This window comes from Clarias gariepinus, chromosome 17 (assembly GCF_024256425.1).
Source record: "Clarias gariepinus isolate MV-2021 ecotype Netherlands chromosome 17, CGAR_prim_01v2, whole genome shotgun sequence".
NCBI classification, from domain to species: domain Eukaryota; kingdom Metazoa; phylum Chordata; class Actinopteri; order Siluriformes; family Clariidae; genus Clarias; species Clarias gariepinus.
The window spans coordinates 14,251,324-14,268,996 of NC_071116.1; the positions used below are offsets into that span (position 1 = coordinate 14,251,324).

Genomic DNA, 17,673 nt, shown 5'->3' on the forward strand with positions numbered 1-17,673 from the left:
GAAATACCCCTAAGTTATATATTTCTCACAAAAAATCCTCTTTAGCAATTCTACTTGAGTAAAAGTACAAAAGTACTCACCTTAAAATACTTAACTATTAGTTAAGTCATAGTACAGTAAAAGAGTCTCTCTCTCTGTGCTGTTTCATTGCTGGCTGTACCACCTCCACTTTCAATGTCAAACACTTGCTACATGGATGGGCATTTCACAGAGAGAAGGCAAATCATGTAATTATGCATAATGGATACAACATCATTTAGAAATGTAGTTAATTAGGAAGTATAAATATTTGTTGCACTTAGTTTTGTACTGGAGTAAAAGTAAAAACTATTAAATTTACTCAATTCAAGTACAGATATGCGAAATATGTACGAAAGTACAGTATGAAAGTAAATGCACTTAATTAGTTTTCATCTCTAGTAAATTATAAATAACATTTAAAAATTTTAAATTTTTGTTAAATGAATTTTATTTGCATCACATACTGATTTATTATAAACATGCTAAGGTTTTCATTGTAATTAAATGATTACTTACAGATGTTTGTCTCATACATTTTGCAAATGTACTAAGGATGCATTACCTGTTTTACATAATAAACAAAAAGATTTTATTAAATAATGTATATAGATAGATGGTAACTGATACCAATGGGAACTGTCTGTGTGTGTGCGTTTGCGTTTGCGTGTGTGTTCGAAAAAAATGATTATAGTCGCACCGATACTGTCTAAAATGTTAGTAAAAGTGCTTCAGCCATAATTTGTACAATATACAGATAACCCACCACCTAGTTTACCACTCAGATGTGACATTATTTTGAGTAAGTGTATATAGACCTACAGTATATACCTCTAGCTATCTGAGTATATACCTGTATACTCCTGTATATACTCCTATAATGGTCAGCTTCTTTTATTTTGTGTTTTTATGCTTTTTGTTAGATATGCTTATGCCTATATGATTAAGATATAGGCCTACTTAATTCAATTTGAAAGCCCCTTTATTAATATTCTATGTTTTGTAGTTTAACCTGAAAATCTATCATTTTGGCTGCAACCATACTCTATGCACTTTTCTGTCAGGAAATGTAATATGACGAATAGTGTACTTTGAATTCCCTTTGATCTGTATGATGAAGAGGGCTTGGCCGTCTCATAGGCTTTAAAGATGAGTTTTATGTTAAAGCAAATGATTATACTGTCTTACACTGAATGCCTCCTTGGCCATGTGGAACTTGTGTATATAATTTATGTGCTTTAACTTCATATGCTGTCTTGGTACATGACAGTGTGAGTTTCCCAAAAGTATCTGAGATACGACTGTCTTAACTGGGAAAGAGAGTGTTCATCATAATCTATCATTTACTGTAACAGTGAGGAAACTCAGCTCTATGTTCTTTTATTATTATCAGCGCTCTCTTCTTCTGATTCTTTACGATACTCATTCTCTAACATGAGCTTCTCATTCCTTGACTCCTGAAGAAGCAAGGTGTCATTACTGATCTGAATCTCATCGAAATAGTTAAAGTCTGTGACGAACTTGCCTCCATGAGTACCAAAGAGTACAGGCTTAAACTCATAACCCCAGCGGAACTCTTGAGGAACATAGGAAGTACGGCTTTGGCAGGTGGAAGCTGTGGACTCCATAATGGCATTTAGGGTCACCACAAGTTCAAAATTTCTCACCTTCAAGGTCTCAGCAGTGAGGCTGGCCAGAGGACTACTTTCATTCAGCACATGATAGAAGATAAGAGGCATAACAAGGAAGGGGCACTGCTCGTTGGAATCGAACTGGAAGTCCACAGACTCCTGGTGGAGCTGGATCTTCTCACCCTCTTCAGTGACATAGGGATAAAGCAGCTTGCCTGAGAGCTGACACTGAACCAGTGGACTCCTACGCATATTGGCCACACGAACCATCACACATAACTGGCCCTTATGCTTGGAGACCAGTGCTAACTTGCTAAATTTTACTGTCTCAGAGCGCTTCTTGGGCCGTGCAAGCTTGGCCAGGAAGGCGCCAGTTACAAAGATCTCAGCCAGGCCTGTGAGCACCAGCTGTAACACCAGTGTTAAGATGGCAAGTGGGCACTCCTCTGAGATGTGGCGGAAACCATAGCCGATGGTAGTCTGTGACTCTAGGGAGAATAAGTATGCTCCAGTTAATGTGGCCACATTCATCACGCATGGTGTGTGGTTTGATGCCTGATTGGTGTTAAGGTCATTATGTGCCATTGCAATCAGGTAGAAAAGCATGCCAAAGAAAAACCAGGTTGTGAAAAAGGTGGACACAAAAAGACTAAGTTTGTAACGCCACTTCATGTCCACCACTGTGGTCCAGAGGTCGTGCAGGTAGAGCTTCACCATGCCATCAACGTTATCGATACGGATGTTGTTGTGGCCATCTTTAGACACAACACGCCGCTCAACCTCTCCATTCATCCTGTATATTCAGATAATATTCAGATAAAAGTCAGGTAAAGCCTTTCCAATGCAGAAGAAGTTCAGAAATGATTTATATTTTAACACTGATACAGTTATTGCTTTGCATTTAAAAAAAATTAATTCATGCAATAACTGCAACTGATTGTTTCAATAATCAAAGAGAATATGTAGACAACTTGATGCTTTGGCTACACACAGATAAACTTAATATAATAATTAATAATAATAATTAGAAGTATACAGTATAATAATGATACAATAATGATAGCACTCACTGCACATTTAAAATAGTTTAAACATCTGTAATAAAACAGAATATTTTTTCTCCTGCTATTAATAATACATTTGGCTTTGTCGTAAAATAATTCAATAAATAATAAATAAAGACTCACATTTGACTGCAAATTTTAGACATAATACAAATGAATTTGTACTCACTTTCAAGGTCTTTCGGTTGTGTCTTTGCTGTGGGTATGATTTTGGCTAGACTGCTACTGCCAGTAATGTGAAACCAGGAGGCGTTTACCTCCCTGGACGAATTTCACAATGTCCTTGGTTCTCTATTGTCCTTTCTTAGTGCTAAAGCCAAATGGGGTAACCTGTGAGGCAGGTTTTCTCAATAATTCTTGTCTTTCTCCAATACTCAACATATCAGCAGGAGAGGTTGGAATTTTTTTTACTTCAAACTAACTTATAAAACACAAACATACACAGTAACACATTTGTCTTATTGTCCTTTTTATCTTCCACTGGCATGCATACTGCATTAATGCAGGTTATTAATAAATACAGATTTTGTTTCCCTTGTGGACATCATTTAAAGGAATTCCTCCGAAATCAAAAGATATACATATCCTTAAGGGGACTGTTTTTTCTCTCCCTGCCACCTCACCTCAGGACAACAAGAACACACGTACTGTAAAGGGGTTAAATTGTAAACTAGGTTGGACTTGGCACCTTAGCATTTGGTACCAGTCTGTGAAAACGGCTAAAGCTCCTGCATCCGTTTTCTAATTAAACAGCTCCGTCAGAGATCACACCTCTGTCCTCATCTCATAAACAGCTTTTTTTCGGTGACATGCTATAAGCATTTCATCTATTACCTCAAGTCCAACATAGTATAGGTTAAAATCACAGACACACAATGGCAGGTTCGAACATGCCCCTTAAAAGCACGATCTGTAGTATAACTGAATAAATCAGTTTTCCCTCATCATTTCTTCTGCAGAAGACAAATCTCTTATTGTTTACCCAACTACAGAAAATATGACCCCTATTTTAAACCAGTTCCTCATGTAGCACTATGACCTTCTGCCATATGCAGAGGTCAAAAGATTAGACTTTGTAATTGGTCTCATGCCACCACGGTGCTGCCCTCACATCATAACGTTAGTTTGTTATTAAACTAAGAACCATTCCATACAGGTAGTCGTGTGGAACAATGCTACAGACCGGCTCTTATTTCTCTAATCAGGAAAAAAAAATTTAAACAACATGTTTTCTTTCTTTTACTGAACACATTCATGTGCATTTGTTTATTCTCCTGTAACACACAATTCCAATAAAGTATTGTAAAATTTACAACAAACTACATTATGTTTACAGTAAATAACTTTTATACTACATTGTATAAAAGACACATAACGCATTAGGTTTGTTTAACGCAGGGTATGACTGAGCTGAAGAGTCTGGCTTAAGGAAGCAATCAAGGTAGTTTGGTGGTAGTGGGATTTAAACACTTAATCTTGTTCTCTGTGATGTGAAACCTTAACCACTGATCCACCACAACTAGGTCAGCTTACATGCATTCACTGTGATCTTTTAGTGGTGTTATTTCAGTGGTGGAAGTGGTGGTTAAATTAATGCAAGCAAGTTGCCTCGTTCTTGCAGGGGTAATAGTGGTGGCTCAGTGATAAAGATTTTAAATGAGCGAGTGTACTATTATGTGTTATTTCATACAATATTAAGATATTATAGGACTTAACTGTATATATGTTTTCTTTAATGTACATTTGACAATACTTCCTTTTTTAGCAATGCATCTACTATAAGAACTGAAGTTCAGAAACATGGGGAAGAAAGTTAAAGATTTGCGTAAGTGTAGGTAATAAACAATTGGAAATCAACGTGTACACCTTGTGATTATTTCATGCAGACTTACGCAAATATTTATAATTTGATACAGACAAGAAGATTACAAGGATCTCTTATATTATTATTTCTTTTGGTCCATCCACGTGGGAATGCCAATCTTTGGACTGTGGGAGGAAACCAAAGTACCCGGAGGAAACCCTCCAAGCATGGGGAGAACATGCAATCTCCATGCACACTTGAGGCAAGAATCAAACACCTCCAAGGTTGGGGTTTGATTCTCACCTCAGTGCTAACCACAATGCCACCGTGCCACAATTCTTCCTTCTATAATATCTGTAAGTCATAATAAAAACAATTGTAATTTCATGGTAATTGCTATTCACAAATTTATTTGCCATAAAATAGATCTCTTAACATAGTTTTAACATTAGTGATCTCTTAGTTTTGTGTGTGCATATGTGTGTGTGAGCAGGTGCATGTGTGTGTGTGTGTGTGTGTGCACGTTTTATTTTTTAAATCATCCCTACCAAAAGTCTGTCTAATAGCCAAATCCCCACGTAAAATCTAAATACCTCTACTCAACCCATGTTATAGTTTTTTGTTCGAAGAAAATTCAAATACAATGTACAATTCCAAATACAGTACTGTATGTAGATGAACAGTTGAAGTTGGGTCATTTGCTTTCAGTGTCAGATCAATGCAAAAATCAGCATTTAACTCCATTTCAAACATTCATACACTACATCTCACTTACATACAGTATACTATCTGCCGGATGCCCATACCCAAAGCATCATTTATCTTATTATACATCTGAACAAGGTTAAGGGTCTTACTCAAGGGCCCAGCTGTGGTAGCTTTATGGTGCTTGGTTTTGAACCTGTGACCTTTTAATCAGTAGTTCAACCTCCTTAATTACTTCATCTTGGACTACAAACATGAACTTTTTGGACTAAAATATCCAGAATCTGGTTATATCTGGACTCAGTGTTGTCTCTAGACCTTATATAAATTTATTCATCACAATGATTGAGTGCAAGGTTTTTGTTCAGCTTTGTACATGCAACTGATCAAATTTTAGCTTATAATTGCTCTTAGATTTTGAATGGTTTCTTGGGTGTTTGATTCTGCCTTGTTCTCTCTGTAATCTCTAAAGTGCCTGTTCCTTGATCTTGTGTATTGTCTGCAGTTTTGGATCTGTTTGCAATTTGGCAGTTCTTTTAGTAAAAGCATTTCACACAGCTGGTGTCGTCTCTGCTGACTGACACTCAGTTGCTTGGCAAAGCAGCACAGCTTTAAAAATGACAAATTGCTCCTTTTAATGATGAGTTGATATGTCCTTCGGAGGGGTTTGTTAAAATGTTTCTAATCCTAGCAATTCCTTCCCTTTTAATTCAGGGCATATTTTGCCCTTATGCCTGCTTGTAATTATTCTTTTCTGTCTTTGAAACTTGACAGTTGCTATACTTGCACATAATCATTACTAGCAACTCAAGTTACAAGCATGGCATTGGCAATGATAGGTAAAAATAATTCTTTGATATCACATTCTTTAAGATTAGATTATAATATTTGCCTGAAAACAATCAATAAGTGTTTTATTTAGGTGTCAGGAAAAGAAAAGAACACAAGCAGAGAAGAGCAAAAATTGTGGATTAAAGATTTATGCTAGTTACAAACATACCTAGTAATTCAGAGGTTTATCTTAGAAAGCTAGACATAGAATGTTTTAAGAACAATTACACATATTTAAACATTCATTGTGTGTGTATATATATATATATATATATATATATATATATATATATATATATATATATATATATATATATATATATATATAAACACACTATATTTTTTCTCAACTGACTGGTTTGGGTGAATCTATGTCCATGATAAGCTCATATTATTCCTGTTCATGGCAGACAGGAGTGGAACCTGCAATGATATTTAATAGTACTGTAGTTGTCACTGTTGCAGCCCATCCAATGTCTGATGTTTTGTGCATGTTGAGATGCTTGTCTATTCACCATGGTTGCAAAGAATGATTATTTAAGTTACTATATGCTTCCTGGCAGCTCAAACATATTGTAAAGTTTTTCTAAAGTTACGTAGTAGGAGAGTATTACGCTGAAAAAAAATGGCCATTTTGGGGCACATATAAAATTATCTCTGCAAACCGGTTAAAGTTAGAAACTTAAAATTGTTAGGAAGGCAAGAATGGTCAATTCCATTTTGCATACACTTCAGAAGCTTCTTTGGCACACGCATTTTTTTATGATAAGAGGAGTCAAAATGATTTGACTGTCTCGTTTAAAACAATAATAATTAAAAATTCTAATAACACATATTTTTTTATGCGTTTTGATACTAAAATTGATGTACGCTTTTAGAAGCATATGACCTGTAAACATAGTTGGTTAAATTAAAGCATTCCGTGCAAAATTAAATATTTTTTTCCCCACAAAATCTGTAGTGTCCATAACCATGTCAAATTCATGTTGCATTGTGTGCAATGAAATGTGTTCATGTGAAATCTAAATTGGCCAAGTTTCATTTGAATGACAATTATAATCATTGAAAGATTTGAATTACAAAAAGTTATAGGCACTACATAAAAGGGCAGGTGTTTCTTTTTATTTGATAAAAATCTAAATTTAAATAAAAATTTACAAAAAACGAAGCATGGATTGGGAGATAAGAAGCATTAAGTTTTATGAAAAAGGGTGTTCTTCAATGGTGTAATTAACTTTTTCACCTAGATGAGACTCTTTTTAGCATGTGACATACCTATAGGTTTTTTGAAGTTCAGCTGTGGGAGTTCTGGTCATCGCCTTCTTCCCTAAATTTCATTTAAGTCACTTTTATTTGTATAGTGCTTTTAACAATTTTTTTTTTGTCGCAAAGCAGCTTTATATATTCAAAAGAAAATTATGGAAATTTGTAATGGAATTGTGAAAAATGTGTATAAATTAAAATGATTAAATAAACCACAGTTAATCAATAAAAACAAAGTCTGGCTGTTGGTTGGAACATTAGTAGTTACCTCAGTTAGCACAAGCTAGCTAGCTTAGTTTTAGATTAGCTAAAATGCTGAAATGGCTTTTGATTGAACTCAGTCATCCATACCCTACATGAAATGGGGGGGTTCGTTGGATATTAACTTTAAGTGTGAAACACAGTAGGCAGTCGGTTAGAACTGTGTGAGATGGTTTCTTAATTGAAGAGAAGCACTCAAGGGGTTGAAAGAGATCTTATTTACTGAAGACTTTGCAGGGATACATGCATGTGTGGTTTTTTCCCATGTACGCACACTGTAACCCAGTACTCGATATCAACTTCTTACATTAACACAGAACTAACTAGAAGGAGGCTGCTGAACTTTCTGTCGTCTCCTGTGCACTGCGTCTCTCTTCCTGCCTGCCGTATAGCTCCGCCTCCTCATGACATGGCAGCCATGCTGCAACTTTGATTGGGCAGAATCTTCTGTGGTCTTAAAGGGAACCGGGCCTTTTGTACAGCCGCCCCCGAGTTCAGGAACTGGAATCGCTCATCAACAAAAGGAATATTGCTGGTCTCAGTCATCCTCGGGTATGGTTGGAAGTTGGATGAGACGGGCCACGACTCGTGTGTAGGTCTTCCCTTTGACTTCTACACTGGCAGTCCGAACGCGACCATCAGCGCCTGGAAAAACCTTAGTGACCCTGCCTACTGGCCAGAGGGCCCGAGGAAGTTGGGGGTCGATGATTAAAACTACATCTCCGATTTCTATGTCCTTCTTCTCCTTTGTCCATTTCTGCCGTGCTTGAAGACCTGGTAAGTAATACTTTAGGAAATGCCTCCAAAAGTGTTCCGCGAGCAGTTGGCTGTGGCGCCAGCGTCGCCGACTTAGAATCTCTGATTCCTGGTAGATGACTTGGGGTAGTGATGCGTCTCGACGGCCAATCAGGAAGCAGTATAGGGTGATCGGGTCAAGGTCAGCTACGTCGGAGGAGGTATACCCAAGAGGCTTGGAATTAAGGATGCCCTCCACTTCAATCAGAACTGTCTTTAACACTTCCTCCGTAACAGTCTGGGCTCCAATGGTTACTCTGAGAGCTGCCTTAATAGAGCGGATCTCTCTCTCCCAGCATCCACCGAAGTGAGGAGCACTTGGCGGATTGTAAATGAACTTGATCTGCTGCTCGGCAAGATGGCTTTGTAATTCGTCTTGAAGGGTGGCAAAGGCCTCGTTCAGCTCACGTTCCCCTCCCTTAAAATTGGTGCCTCGGTCACACAACAACTCATACGGTTTGCCTCGTCTGGCTATAAACCGTCGCAGAGCCATCAGAAACGAGTCAGAATCGATACTAGTGAGAAGATCAAGATGGGTTGCCCTTGTGGTCATACACTTAAAGATTATGCCCCACCTCTTTTCATTACGTCGGCCAATCTTAATGAGGAAGGGACCGAAACAGTCCATGCCAGTCGAGTAGAAAGCCGGTCGGAAGTACCTCTGTCTAGTGAGGGGTAAATCAGCCATGAGGGGAATTTCAGGGCGGCCCTTCCACTTCCTACACTCTGTGCACTGGCGCTGGTGACGACGGACAGCCTCCCGCCCTCTAAGTATCCAGTACATCCTTCGGATTTCAGCAAATAATCGCTCGGTACCTGGATGATGCAGCTTCTCATCATAGTCCTTTATAATTAGTACTGTGATTGGATGTCGGGGGTCGAGGATGACTGGGTGTACAGCATCCTTTTCCAATACCTCACAGTGGCGTAGACGTCCCCCTACCCGGATAAGTCCGGTATTAGCATCAAGCTCTGGGGAAAGTGTTATCAGTCTACTCATGGATGATATAGGTTTCCTACCTGCCAGACGCCTCATATCATCAGGAAAGGATTCGGTTTGAGCTTGGAGGAGGACTGCATTTCGAACGTCCCTCTGGATATCCGCACTGGAGGCGTAGGCCGCCCCATGAAGCTCTTGTCCATAGGCATCCAAACACTCTGCCAGCGTGTCATAGTGCTGCAACTCAGTCGAGGGTGTGGTCGTGGTCACTACCCCAGAGAAGGATGAGAGTCTTAATTCGCAGCTTGGCTCTCCAGATGATAAAGTAGGCTGCTCAGGCCAGCTATCGGGGGGTAATACAAGGAATGTCGGCCCTTGGCACCACCGGCTACCGGTGGAAAGTTCCCGCAGAGGCTTGCCGCGAGTGATGTCGTCTGCTGGGTTGTCTGCAGATCTGACATAGCACCAGACAGCCGATGCGGTCATCTCCTGGATGTTTGCCACTCTTGTTCCCACGAACACCTTGTAACGACATGACATGGACGTCAGCCACGTGAGCACTGTGGTAGAGTCAGACCAGAGTACAGTGGAGCGAATGGGAATGGTGAGCTCTGTGGTCAGAAGCTGGGATAGTTGCGCTCCGCTAAGGGCGGCACATAACTCTAGGCGTGGTATGGATTGTTGCTTGCGGGGGGCAACGCGTGACCTGGCGGCAATAAAGGCCACTTTAACCTGGCCCTCATGGTACTCTGTTCGCAGGTAGGCCACGGAGCCATACGCCTGCTCCGAGGCATCGCAGAAGACGTGGAGATCATAGTTGCAGGGTTGGTGGACGTCCTGTGAATAAGAGTAGCATCTGGGTAGAGATACCTTCTCTAGTCCACTTAGCTCCTGTTCCCATTTCTGCCAGGATACAAGAAGATCCGTTGGCAACTGTGGGTCATCCCAGTCGCGCCTTTTGTCCCACAGGCGCTGTACCAGAATCTTAGCCCGAGTGGTGTATGGGATAAGATAGCCAAGAGGATCATATTGGCTTGCTAGCACTCGGTAGATCTGACGCATAGTTACTGGGGAGGAACGTGTGGCTCGATGCTTATAACGGAGCGTGTCGGACTGACAGTGCCACTGCAGTCCGAGTGTGGACTCATGGACTTCTTGGTGCCCTTGACTGAGCCAGAGGTCACAGGTATTAGATCTGGATTCGGTGGGGAGGTGAGCAATCACCGACGGACAATTACTGGCCCATTGTCGAAGCTCAAAGCCTCCAGTGACTAGAAGTGCTCGCAGATGATCAACTAGGTCTTTAGCCTCTTGGGGGGAGGGGAGACTGTGCAGGCAATTGTCAACATAAAATGATCTTTCAATTACCTCCCTGCATTGGTCTCCTAGCTGACTGTGATCCATCACGTGTCTCTGCAGAGCATATATGGCACAGCAGGGACTGCACGTGGTGCCAAAGGGGAGCACCTGCCACTGGTACACCTCAGGGGGTCTTTCAGTCATCAGATCTCGCCACAGAAAACGGAGCAGGGGCATGTCACCAGGGATCAGCCTCACCTGGTGAAACATACCACGGATATCACTGCTTATGGCGACAGAGTGCTCTCGGAAGCGTAGCAGGACTGCTAGCAGTGATGGGCCTAATGCAGGTCCTGGAAGGAGGAACTCATTAAGGCTGTGGCCTTCAAACCGAAAGGAACAGTTATAGACAACCCGGTTCTTGTTATTGTGCTGCACCATATGGTGGGGAATATACCATGACTCTGTAGAGCTATTCACCTCGCTTGATCTCAACTTGACCACATAACCTGCCTTTTCTAATCTGACAATCTCGGCTTGGTAGGCAGACGCCTGCTCTGGGTTCTTAAGGAGCCTCTTCTCGACACCCCTGAGGTGCGGTAAAACGGCTTCCTTGGGCATAGACAGGAGTGGCATACCCTGCATACGAAGAAGCGGTGTGGCGTACCGCATCGCACCTTCTACTTCCACTTGCACAGTCTTCTCCTGCAGAAGCCTAACGGCTTCCTGATCCAATTTGGATCGTGTCACTACCTTCTCACTGCGGTAGCGAATCACGTCCATCTCCCATAATCTCTCGACATGAGCGAACAAGTCCGCGTTGTGGATGGCAGCCGCGAAGAAGCACTGGTGTGTGCTAATCTCACGACGAACCTCATGCGAAGGACCTTGCAGGGTCCATCCAAGGCGGGTTTTAACCGCTGCCGGACCTCCTGGTGGGCCTAACCGAACCGGTTCCACAGGCGTGATAAGATGTGGACAATCTGATCCGATCAGTAACAAGGGCCGCACGCTATCCATCATCTGCAATGGGAGACCAGCTAGATGTTTATATCTCTGCTGTAGGGAAGCTACTGGATAGGTATGCTCGGCAAGGCCTAGTCTCTCAGCTGTAAACGCATGCTGAATTAGGTATTTCTTGTGAGGATGAGACACAGGTGATACTGTGAAGGAGACAGCCGCCCCATGAAGCACCTGCTGTTCTTGCCTCACTGTGCGCAAGATGAGGTCTTCTGGCTGGCCCCTGAGATTTAGCTGCTGAGCCGCAGCATGGAGGAGGATCGTTCTCTCAGATCCATCATCCAAAACTGCGTACGTTTCCATGGATGCAGTTTCATTTGCAATGATCACCTTACTAACTTTCAAAAGGACTCTGCGGCTACCAACAGCACGGTCCGCATACAAAATGTCTTTCGTCGTACTCACGAGACATGAATTCTCTTTAGGTTCCGTCTCTGCACTGGTAATCCCCACCCGCTCATTCAGGTCATGTAATATAAACAGGTGTTTCCTGTTACAGGTCTTGCAGAGAGCCTTCAGTGTGCATCTGGCTGCATGATGATTGCGGCCACACCGCCAACACCTATTATTCTTGCGGATCCATACCTCTTTCTGTTCTTTGGTCAGTTCCTTAAAGTTGGGGCATCCATTAAGGAAGTGAGTAGCATTGTCACAATAAGGACAGTAGGCTCGTGACTTCTCTCGGTTCCTGAACAAGTTAGACTTAGACTCTGGCGCAAGTGTTCTACATTCGCTGACAGCAGTGGGTTCCTCAGCCCCCAACAGGATACTCGTAGATCTGCCTGTGGGCTTGGTATCGTGACGGTCTTCCCTTCTCCTGATAGGTAAGGGTGGGGCATACATGACCAATTTCGCAGTGTCATCTTGGACCTGAAGCTCGTACTCTAACCAGTTTGCAAAGTCGAGAAGGGTAGGGACTGTGATTCTAGACGGGTGAATGTACCTCTTAAAGCTGATCTGGAGTTCGTGGGGAAGCTTGCTTTGGAGTCTAGACACATGGGAACCGCATTCTAATTCCGCTGTTCCTTCTGAACCCAACTGCTCCAACATACTAACTAATGAGCGCACTCGAAGGGCGAAGAGCTTAAACGCTTTCACATCACCTGGCTTTAGATTGGGACCTTCCAGAACTTCAGTGATGCTTCGCAGGACCAGCTTGTGTGGCTGACCATACATCTTCGTGAGAGCGTGCATCGTTTCTGTATAGGGTCTCCCTGAGTTACAGTAGGAGTCCGCCACTAACAAGGCCTCTTCTAGCTTAAGATGGTCGGTCAAAATCTGATACTTAAAATGCTCACTCGCATCTGCTGGCAAAAGATTGTCTAGTGCCATCCGTAATCTGGAAAACTGCCTGGGGTCAGCTGCTGTCAGGCTAGGAATAGACGGCTTAGGTCCTTGATACAGCTGCTCTGGGGCATGCGACACCTCCCTTCTAGATGTCATCTGAGAATGTGAGGGTAAGCCAACGTCTCTCTCTCTCTGAGGCTGACAGTGTCTAATACCAGTCATCACATTGTCGTACTGTCCTGCTCTTTCTGACTGAACTGGGTAGGTGTACGGCCTCTGAAGGAGTCGATAATGACTCTCATCGGTATGCGTCCTGGGCGAAGGCGTAAGGCCCTCCATCTGTATTAGCTGCCGCTCACATCGAACAAATGGTGGTGAGGGAACTTCATCGGCATACGCTACAGGATCTCCCCGACTCCTGACGGATGGTGGTGCATGAGTGCGCGGGGCGGGTACAGGTGTCGCTGTGCGACGAGGGGTCTCCCCCCTGGTGCTGAATTGCTGGATCTCCCGCTTCAGCCAGGCATTCTCTGCCTTAATCCCTTGCAGCGTAGACAGGATCTCGGGTAAAATGTGGCTGCGAAGCTCATCGTTGTCCCTCTTCATCTCGAACCACATAGACTTTATATCAGACAACTGTTGAGTTCGACGTAAGTATTCTCTGGGCTCTGGTGACACATCTCCGAATGGCTCTGGCCATACGTCTCGGACGACTAGCTCGTCCGTGTACGAGAGCTGACTCAGAGGAGATGACGATCTTGAGACGTGTTCTGACATGGGTGCAGCTGCTTCCATTCCAGCTTCATTCGGATGTAGACCTGACGGCGCTTCCCTCTCCGAGTCAGTTCCTCTGACGTGATAATCCGTAAGATATGTAGGCGGCCTTATTTGTCGTCTAGGTCGGACAACAGGAGGATCTGACTTATGATGGGACGTCATCTCTCCACTGTGATTCACAATCCGGCTCGAAGGACCAGTTGAAATGGGGGGGTTCGTTGGATATTAACTTTAAGTGTGAAACACAGTAGGCAGTCGGTTAGAACTGTGTGAGATGGTTTCTTAATTGAAGAGAAGCACTCAAGGGGTTGAAAGAGATCTTATTTACTGAAGACTTTGCAGGGATACATGCATGTGTGGTTTTTTCCCATGTACGCACACTGTAACCCAGTACTCGATATCAACTTCTTACATTAACACAGAACTAACTAGAAGGAGGCTGCTGAACTTTCTGTCGTCTCCTGTGCACTGCGTCTCTCTTCCTGCCTGCCGTATAGCTCCGCCTCCTCATGACATGGCAGCCATGCTGCAACTTTGATTGGGCAGAATCTTCTGTGGTCTTAAAGGGAACCGGGCCTTTTGTACACTACACATCGTCCGTGTCAACTCCTATATGTCTTCAAGAGATGCATATTATATATATAAAAATTTTATTCAGGCGTTACATAAAAATCGCCCCATACCGTTGTCATGGAGACCAAAACATGTTATTTAAACAGACCGCATAGGTTTATTTCTGTCGGAAATTTGGACATTTTTGACCCACTTCCGGACTGACCTAGTGGTCATTCAAGGAACTGCAAGTTTTGGCACATTTCCACATTTAACTCTGGAGATCAGCAGTTCCACTAAGATCACACTTTTCCCCATTCCGATGTCTGAAATGAGCATTAAGTGCAGTGCTCTGCATGATTTTATGCTTTGTGTATCTGTCACTTTATAACTGCTTGTAAACAATGACCAAATTATCAGTTGCCATAGATCCACGAATGTGAAACATCATACTGTAACTGTGACATGATACAATCACCATATTAACTGTTCGGCTTCATCATTTATTGTTTTTCATAGTCATAAAAAATCATATATACACTCACAAATGCTCGTTCTCATGCTCTGCAAGACACAGTAGGTTTTTTGTTCTTGCCTAGGATTAGTGTCTTTTTTACTTCTATAAATATATTAAGCTGTCAAAAAGATTTTAAAATTGAAACTAAAGAAGTGCACACTGTTCCGCCAGTTCTATTAAAGAAAATGACACCCCTTTTAGCACTGTTAGGAGACAAAAGCATCAATCAAGTTCACCTAGCACCATTGAATGGCCTTAATGCAGGCTGTACCACAGCTTAAGTGTGAGCAGTAAATGGATTTTGTCGTTATTAAAAACCTTAAGCTTTGGTTAATTAAATCACTGTGAAGTCGACCAAGCCAGCAGTGATAAAACCATCTGGCTGACTGACGGGCTTTGTGTGGTAATAAAGCCAAAGCCGTGTCAGAATTTATGAAGTAAAAGTAAATGTGGTTATTATTTATTAGTTCAGCTCAGCTGTTTCATCAGGATAGAGTTGCCCTCTGTGTGTGTGTATCCTTGGTCTCATTTGTAATGTAAAACAACTCTGGTTTTCTGAAACACACGCGCACGCATGCACACACACACACACACACACACACACAGACAAACCTTTTCCTGTAACAGAAACTCAATCCGTGTGGGTGTATACATGTGCACATGTATACATGTATGTAAGATATCAGGACAGACTTTAGCTGCAGACATTGCCATTGAAGTCTACATCAATACCTGGGTGTATTTATTCAATCAAGGGCAGTTGTGCTCCTGTGTGGCGTCAGCTGCCTGAAGGTGATTTGATTATCCGATACAGGGACATGTTGCACTGCTGAGATGCCTTTGAATTTGCCCTTAATGCAGTGTCTGTGCTTTGACTGTCTCTCTCCACTGAGGAGGCCAGGAATTTGAGGTAACAAAGAATACACAAACGTCATCTAAATCCCAGCCCTGGTTTTTACACAGTAATCAGTAACTGGCTTAAAATGACATTTTGCTATTTTACCAATCTTTCCTTGTCAACCCTGATTGTGTTAAAAGTCACTGATGCTCTGGTGAGTAGTAAGTATGATATTAATGCAATGGCACTGTAATGCAATGCCATCTGAATGTGTTTCCATTTGGTAATCCAAAATGGGTGTATTTGAATTTAAGCGCAATTTAAGCACCTGGCAATTACAAAGGTTGATGTAAAATCATTAAACAGAGCAGTTCATTAACATGTATGTAATCTTCATTTGTCTTGTGAGGTTGATAAACATAAAAAAATTATACATAAGCATTAAAAAACTGTGTCCCATTTTGTCTTGTGGATCTAGAGACTAGATCTCCTGTTGCAAGCTTTAAAAAAATAAATGAATAGTGCGCCATGTATTCATACTTGCATTTGCATTTATATAGAATATATTATCTATTCATTCTGAATGTCGTTGCTCTTTCGCTGCTCCTGTTAAGGGTTCGCCACAGTGGACCAATCCACACATTTCAACTTGGCACAGGTTTTACACCAGATGCCCTACCTGAAACAACCCTCCAATGTCCAGGATTCGGGCCTGAATCTGGGACACTGGGAATAGTTTGACATTTTATGCACTATATTTATTTAGACACTTTTATGAAGTGAGCATTCGTTTCACCTCCTGAAAGGAAGTCTAAAGAGAGAACCCCTCAAAACAACCAATAAATAAAAGAAGCTGTGTATAAACATGGAAAAGCTTCATAAAAGCATAGTGTAACAGTTTGGTGATGTCAGTGGGTTGCCAGCTTGGTGCAGTTATTGTTCCATTCACAACTTGAGACTTTAAACACTAATACAGTGCTAGTTATTATAGAATCTAGTGGTCACAAATGGTAACTACAACAAACAGTAGTAGAGGTCCATTGGGGCGCAGACACTCCTTGCCCTATGCTTGCTTTTCAGTGGAGGGTGAGCAGCAAACTGGATGGTTCATGCACGGGTTGCCAGATTGAGCTAGTTTAAAACACTGAGCAATGTGAGTACAAGTGGCTCAATGACACAGTCTAATTTTTATTGTAATAGAAGTTGTAAATACTAAAGGAGGGAAGGGTTTGTGAAATGCACAAGGTATGTATGTATATATGTATATCATAATTTAAATGGGAAACAAGTATTTCACATGATGAAAAGGGCAAAGAAAACATTTTAAGCACCTTTTTCAATGCCCCTTATTTTTAAGAAGACTTAGGTCTTTTTCATGGTGTTTAAGACGTTATTTGGTTAGAAATCTGGCTCTAAACCTCCCTTTACAGTAGCAATTTGTGTAACTTGTGTGATAGAATCTCAGCTTAATTTAGTTTGAGGCTATGTTGTTATTAATGTCATGCCGCTCCACCACAATCTATGGTCCCAAGCTTCTGCTGATTTAAAATCCCTTAACACACTGCGGCTTGTGTTGCGCCCTGCACCCAGAGAAAATCCCTTTTGATTTGCCAAGTAACCCATTTTTGTTGCAGTTCTGCATCTCAGCTCAGCAAATTAAGCATGATCCTGCTTGCTGTTATTGTTTTCATTGGCCTGTAGCTGCCATACCAAAATAAAATAAAAACTCATGTTAAATTAGTTTTACGCTTCTTGACCACTGAGAATTAAGAACATGCCCAAAAAACCTGGAAATGCCACAATTCCTTGTTGTGGTCTTAATAAAATCCACCTATGCTGAAACACAAATGAGTTTGTAATAACTTGTATTAAGTGTATACAGAGGGTATACAGTATAGGCCTGTATTGACTGTGCATATTCACTGATACAAGATCATCCACTCTAAATGTGTCTTCTTCTTTATTAACCATCATCACATCCAATAATGTCATGCCAACAATCACTGCTATAAGGGGAAGTTTTATTGCTGAGGTCCCCATCCTTCTGCAACCTCAAGCACACACATACTTA

The 17,673-nt window shown here is 41.7% G+C and overlaps 1 protein-coding gene across 2 annotated transcripts; it reads right to left on the reverse strand.

Moving 5' to 3' along the window:
- Nucleotides 1-13: 13 nt before the first annotated feature.
- On the reverse strand, nt 14-2,967 carry kcnj15 (potassium inwardly rectifying channel subfamily J member 15). Of its 2 annotated transcripts, XM_053516164.1 has the most exons (3): nt 2,883-2,967; nt 1,686-2,442; nt 14-188 (listed from the first exon to the last, which is right to left on the reverse strand). In XM_053516164.1, the coding sequence occupies exons 2-3, from the start codon at nt 2,439-2,441 to the stop codon at nt 102-104; spliced, it is 843 nt and encodes a 280-aa protein (XP_053372139.1). In that variant the 5' UTR covers nt 2,442; nt 2,883-2,967; the 3' UTR covers nt 14-101. The 2 variants fall into 2 exon arrangements, with proteins under 2 accessions (XP_053372139.1, XP_053372138.1); XM_053516163.1 differs by lacking the exon at nt 14-188 and having other exon boundaries at nt 481-2,442.
- Between the last annotated feature and the right edge of the window lie 14,706 nt (nt 2,968-17,673).

What these genes read in the sequence shown, in the direction of transcription:
- kcnj15 (XM_053516163.1), bottom strand. Translation starts at nt 2,441, where the DNA reads ATGAATGGAGAGGTTGAGCGGCGTGTTGTGTCTAAAGATGGCCACAAC.